This window comes from Phalacrocorax carbo, chromosome 21 (assembly GCF_963921805.1).
Source record: "Phalacrocorax carbo chromosome 21, bPhaCar2.1, whole genome shotgun sequence".
NCBI classification, from domain to species: Eukaryota; Metazoa; Chordata; class Aves; order Suliformes; family Phalacrocoracidae; genus Phalacrocorax; species Phalacrocorax carbo.
In genome coordinates this window covers 3,607,118-3,613,427 of record NC_087533.1, presented here as the reverse complement: position 1 = coordinate 3,613,427, position 6,310 = coordinate 3,607,118, and the positions used below count along the sequence as shown (strand labels likewise).

The 6,310-nt window shown below is 54.9% G+C and overlaps 1 protein-coding gene across 2 annotated transcripts in view; it reads left to right on the top strand.

Moving 5' to 3' along the window:
• The first annotated feature begins 1,826 nt into the window (after window positions 1-1,826).
• The window catches only part of LOC104049120 (opioid-binding protein/cell adhesion molecule homolog), a 306,003-nt gene continuing 301,519 nt past the window's right edge, over window positions 1,827-6,310 (top strand). Inside the window, exons 1-2 of one of the 2 annotated variants that reach the window (XM_064470912.1) lie at window positions 1,827-1,936; window positions 2,209-2,399. In XM_064470912.1, coding sequence (XP_064326982.1) covers window positions 2,339-2,399 — 61 coding nt within the window. In that variant the 5' untranslated portion in view covers window positions 1,827-1,936; window positions 2,209-2,338. Of the gene's footprint in view, window positions 1,937-2,099; window positions 2,400-6,310 lie in introns of those variants that run through there. The other variant, XM_064470911.1, reaches the window with a different exon arrangement.

Sequence of the window (6,310 nt, the reverse complement as noted above, 5' to 3'; positions counted from 1 at the left end):
AGCAAGGGATAAATTTGCTTGACGTCAGCTGTTTGGGTGTCAATTAAAGGGAAATTCAGGACAGAAATACCACCATCCTCATCTGGGGCTGAGCGAGACACTAGGCTCGTAGTTTTTAACTCAGGGCGATGATTTAGCTCTTTCAGAGGTCACGGTTATTGCGAACAACGTAACTTTACTCTTATTAAAAGGAAGAAGTCCCTGGGCGCGTTTCCTTTGGCATGCTCCTGGAGATGGGATGCCTTCAGCAGATAATGTGGGAATATCCTTGAGTTAAAAGCTTTTAAAAACTTGTGGTTTCTTCATGCAGAGTAGAAAATGAATAGAGATTAATGGCTAAAAGCCAGAGAAAGTTTGTCCCGGCGATGCGTGCACGGCTCCCATCCCTTGCTGGGTGAGGGTACCCCTTCAAGAGCATGATGGACGTGGCTTTGCACACCAAAAGCATCGTTCCTGCTCCTCCTGGCATGGCTTTGTACAAAAATAATGCGAGATAAGAGGTGCGTGCGTGGAGGGGGACGCGGTTGTCATCTCCGTGATTAGTCTGTGCCGAGCTGCAACAAGTGGGTGTGAGAAACCTGGGGAAGAAAGACAGCAGGGGAGGAAATAATTGGGGTTTTGTGTCTGGGTTTGGATGCGAGGTGTTTGGTGGCAGAGAGGCGCTGGAGGGCTCCAGCCCTGGCTCTGTAGCAGCTTGGGAGAATTCATGTTTGCAGCCGGGTGTTTGTGGGTGCATCGTCCTTGCAGCAGTCGTGCGCAGCCGATGCGGAGCATCTGTTTTCCAGGAACTCCCTGAGGTGATGAGTTTAGTGCCAAAAGGAGTCTCAAGGGAGAAGAGTCCAGGGAACTGATGTGCCCTGTGGGGCCGGGGCGATGACAGGATGCCCAGGCAGATGAGCACAGAGACTAAGGCGAGGAGCAGGGTGAAGCCCTGGGACAGGGGTTGGGGGGGGTGGAGGAGTTTGTGACCACTGGTGGCAAAAGGCCACGGCAGGTTGATAGCTGGAATTCCAAAGTATTGGCCTAAAAGTGCGCTTTGGCTGACTTGGAACACAAAAAGAGACCTTTAGCCCTGAGTTAGTGAGGAAAGAGGTTGTTTTGAGCAAAACTAAACATTCTAGTTTGTCTGTAAGCATTGAAAAATGCTTACAATTTATTTTTAACGAAGCTGCAATGACTGTAAACTAAGAAACATTTTTTTTGTTTAGAACATGTCAAATATAAGTGCTATTTCTTTGGGAAACTTATCTTTGCAACCTTTTTGTTTGGCAATGCAGCACACTCGAGCCCTAGCTGGCAAATGCTTTGATCCGTGGGAGGGGGCACGTGGCAGGGGCAGCCGGCAGAGAGGTGGAGAGCCGGGTCTGATGCCCCGTGCTGGGGATCTCTGGGGCTTGGCAGGGGTGTGGGAATGTGCTAAGGGGGGTCTGGGCAAAAGCAGGGATCAGGGGGAAACTGTGGCACCTGGGAAGAGAGGATTGCGTTAGAGAGCCTGAAGAAACGCTCCTTGGCCTCAGTGGGAACGGGATGGTATTGGGTAGGGGGCCTGCGGGAGCATGTACCCTGGGCTCAGCATCCTTCTGGGGCTCTGCGAGACCGCTGAGGGGAAAAAATACAGCTCTGGTTGGGATGCAGAGGAGATTGCTTCTCGGTCTCAGAGATTTTGTGCGAAAAACACCCACTCATGCTAAAAAGCTTGTATTGCTCGCCGGTTTGCCTCTCTTGGCAGTAGGCAGAGCTGCCGGTGGCTTCCCCGGGAGGGGAGCAGAGCCTGCGAAGAAGCAGGGGCGAGCCAAGGGGCTGAAGCCCGGGGCTGCCCCACTGGCCAGCTCCAGCCTGGGGGCAAAAATTTTCCGAGCCCGTTTGCAGGCGGCTGGTGCACGAGGAGTCAGTGGACGGTGCCTGTCCCTGCGCCGGGCTGCTCCCTCCATCCTGGGTACCGCTGCCAGCTGGTGCTGGGAGGGATGCTCGGGGGGTCGGTGCCCGCATTTAACTCCCTGGTTGCAGGGTGAGACCCGCAGAAGAGCGAGTGTGCTTGTGTCAGTCAGCATCTCGAACCAATGGGTGCCTGGTAGGAGGTCTGCTTTCCCCGGTGCACGCACTGAGCCTGGTGCTCCTTCTGCTAGTTGTGTGTGTGCGTGTGTGCGTGCGTGTGCAAGGGAAAATCAGAGACACTGACTGCCGGCTCCCGTCTCTCTCTCTCTCTAGCTCACTAACTCAGTCTCCCTCCCTCTGCAAACATTGGATTTAAACCTGCTCAGAATTCAACGCAGACGAAAGCAGCGGCGGCAGCAGCAAGCAGCAAGCAAATCAGCCGCTAGTCTACCGCAGCTCCAAGATGTACCATCCTGCCTGCTGGATCGTCTTCACGGCCACAACTGCCCTGCTCTTCATCCCAGGTAGTGCAAAAAGCTTTTTCTCCAGGGGATGGGATGGCATCGGCTCGCGTGGTGGGAAAGCCAAGCGGTGTGCGCGCGGGGGACCCGGACTTCATGCACATTGCGCACGAACGCACACATGCAGGCAGGCGGCGAGTTGCTCTGCAGCAGGGAATCGCCAAGTGCTACCAGCCAGCGAGGTTCAAACGGCCGTGCCTGTCGCCCGCGGCAGGGTTGGCCCCCCCCAGGGTGGGCACCCAGCGGTGCTGGCACCTGTGGCGGCGGTGGCCAGGACTGCCTGGCAGCCCCCCGGCTGGGCAGAGTCTGTCCCCTCGGGCAACCTCTGGCTGTAAATGATGGGGTCACGGAGCTTTTTGCCCTTCAAAGTTGGGCACCTCCTGTGCCCTCCCTCTCTCCCGAGCTGTCGCGCTATTCCCTGTGCTCCCCCCCATCCCTGCTTCCCTGATTCCTGCCAGGCAAGCTCAGGTGCCTCGCTCCCTTTTGCAAAGTGAAAACGAACCCCCCAATCCGTGCCCCCCAGGGGGACCATGCCAGGCTGCGGTGAGGGTGCCGCAACCTGCACGAGCCGAGCAGGTGGCTCCCAAAATGCGGGTTGGCCTCGTCCCTGTGGCTCTCCAGGGGAAGATGAGGGGGGAGATGCTGGGTTTGGATCCAGTGCTGGCTCAGTGCTGATGCTCGGCGGGTGGGTCGTGGTGGGGCAGCGAGCACAGCCCTGCGCTGCGTCTGCGGGGAGGGAGCGATGGGGGCGGACAGCAGAGCTGCGGGGGTGTGTGTGTGTGTGTGTGTAAGTCACCAGCATTTTTTGGACAATGATGTGCCCTTTTAGCAGCTGAAAAAATTAGGGTCCCTGTGCAAGCAGATGGGGACTGGGTGTTGAGTCTCAGATCCGATCTTAACCCAACATGTGTTTTTCATGACTGTCAGCGAGAATTATGTTGGGCTTGGGAGGGCAGGGAAGAGGCACGGCTCTAATTTCAGCAGCTTTCCATGGTTTAGTTACAGCGCTTTGCTGTGCAGGGCTGGCGTGTGTGGGAAGAGGATGATGCTGGCGGGGGAGAGGTTAGCTGTGTCACAGCTGGAAAACAGCTCTTCCCACAGCTGTGATGAATATGAGGGGACTCAGGCTAAAACTTGCTCGTAGAGGCTCATTCCGCGGGCCCGTCCGCATCCCGGGGTCCCGTGGCAGAGCGGTGCCACGCTGCAGCCCGAGCGGTCAGCAGGTACAGGAGCCCCTGGAACGGGGCTGGGTCCCACTGGTGCTCTGTGGGTTTACTGGGAGGGGTGATGTGCATTAGCCCCCGGGGCGCGTGTTGGCTGGCTGGGGAGCACCGATGAAGGACCTCCGGTGGCAGTGCCTCCAGCCCTTCCGCAGTGCCTTACACCAAAATGGTGCACCTATCGTGGAGCACGCGAGCGGGGGAAGGATGCCGCGGCTGCCTGAGCTGCCCGCCTTTGCCAAATGCAAGGGGTTTTTCAATTGAAAATATTGTCTTGAGCGAGATACGGCAGGTGTGCCTGGCGCGGGGGCAGCTCGCCTCGCCAACGCTGTGCCGAGCAGAGAGTCGGCTCTTTCACCCTCTTGCTAGATGAGGTTCCTCTGGGTCAAAATTGCAAAGAAACGGATGCAAGGCAGCCGTGCAGGTCAAATGGGAGGACGTGTGGCACTTGATGGGCTGTCATCAAGGTGTCCTTAAGCTGCAGGAGCTGGCAGAGACCTGGCACGGAGCATCTGTGGGGTGCTGGCGCCCTGCTGCAGTTTCCCTGGGACGTGGCTGTTTGGCCCAAGGCCTGAGCTAGCTCTGACATCTGTATGTGCCAGGGAAGGAAAAGGCCTGTGCACTTAAGTCCCCCGGTAGCCTGGGAGAGGTTTCTTGATCCACACTTATGCGGTTGTAGCTTTCCCTTCTTATTTCTGTTAAGCAGCAGTATCTGCTTTGGCTCTGAATGTCCCCCGAGCCAAACCAGCCCAGGACTTTTCCCAGCTGGGCTCAGCCGTTAATCCATCAAGCTGAAAGCTGCTGCCTGGATTAGAGGAAGGGAAATATTCCAGTGTGCTGGGCCGGCTGCTTGGTGCTTTGCCTTCCTGCCTCCACACCAACCACTTTCTGCCTCAAAGCACAGGATTTGAACATCTCCTCTCGTTTTTATTTTTGCATGGCTTGCAGAGGCTGGATGTTTTCCTTCTCTGCCCAGCCTGGCCGCAGCACTGATTTCAGTCGTGGTTTCACAGCTGTGGGCTGTAACGCAAGTCATGTTGGCAAAGCCTCCCTGGATGGCACCTGGTGCAGAAGGAGGTCGAATGGTCCTTACCAACCCTTGGAGCCTGCACCTTCCCAGAGTGGATTTCTTTTTTTTTGGCTGTTTATTATTTGCAAGCATAATCCCACGTGTTTTATGCAGGTGACGCTCCCCTGGGATATGCAGAGGCTGTTTGTGAAGTGCAAACTCTTCCCCTCTCCATTTTTATCTGAATCCTGCGGGAGTTTCGCACGGGGTGGTTAAAATGAGAAGGGAACCTGCTTTTAGAAGGTGTAATTAGAGTGAAGGGAAACATCACAACTTGAAGGCTCCTGCAGAAAATAGCATCGCAAAGTTGTTATTAGCTGTAATAGCTTATTTGTCAGTTTTTTCCTCTTTCTCTCACTCCTTCCTCTGTTCTCCCCTCCCCCCCCACCCCCCCAAACCCCCCCCATTACTTTTGTTAAGAAAGATGCGTTTTTCCCATCGGGGCTCATGTTGTCTCGTTACCAATTTACTCTTGTGGAATCTAAAGACACAAAAGGTTAATGCAATAATGAAACCCTGACCCCTCTGGTCACAGATAGCGTCTTACTCTGCAGCTTTTCATTTCTTTGTAAGACAAGTTTCCATCCAAAATAATTTCGATGGCTTAATGCTGTTGTCATCTGGTGCCTGGGGGGAGGCAGGTTCCTGGCCATCGGTTGCTCTCTGAGGTGGGCTCCTTCTGATGGGGAGGATGCTGAGGATTTTTAATGAGCCCAGCACTACAGGATGGGGAGGTGGAGTGCGTAATTTAATTGTCAAGCCGTTGGCAAATGCTTTGAACTGCTGGGCATTTTGGGTGCTGCTGTTTTGAGATGTCCCGGGGTGGGCTGTGATGCACTGGAGAATAATTTGGGGCAGGAGGGAGGGAGTCTATTTGGCTAATCTGCAGTTACAGCGTGACATCATGGCTCTACAGGTGGCAAAAATCAATGCACATCAGCTTCCTCAGACACTTATATTGCTGCTTTTGCTGGCTTGGTGAAATGACTTGTCATGGCAGCAGCTCCTTTCAGAGGTCAGAAGTCTGGCAGTGCAGGGTGAGATGGATGATCCTGTTTTTCACTGCTCCTGGGCACTGGGGTCAAGATAAAGCTTGCAGAGCCTGGAGAGTCCCCCCCAGTGCTCTGCCGTGACCCCCTGCAACCAGGACCTGCTTTCTGCATCCCCCCAGGGTCTGGCTGTGCAACCCCTTACCTCCCCTCTCTCATCCTCGCTTGGGCAGCATGGCTTTGGTAGTGGTTGTAAATCCAGTCTAATGTTAAGAAACAGACATTGCAGGAGTTAAAAACACCTTTCCATCCCTTCCTAGTACAGAGCCCCTGCCATGGGGGTGTGCTTTGTCCGCTGCCACCACCGCCTGTGACGTGGCCATCGCACCAGTGGGGGATGCCAGACTAGTGGAGGGCTGCTGATCCTTGCCACTACGCCCAAGAATAAGTACCTGGAGCACATTAGTTCTGCTTTACTGTCATTTCAATATGAGTGAGAGGGACTTAAAGGGATTTTCTGTGCTCTCCCAAAGGCTGGGGATTGTAGCGGATAAGGCACTGTAGCCATCAATCCTCCATCAGTTGGAGATGCTGGGGAAGAAAGATGTCCCAGCAGGATGGGGAGCATGCACTGGC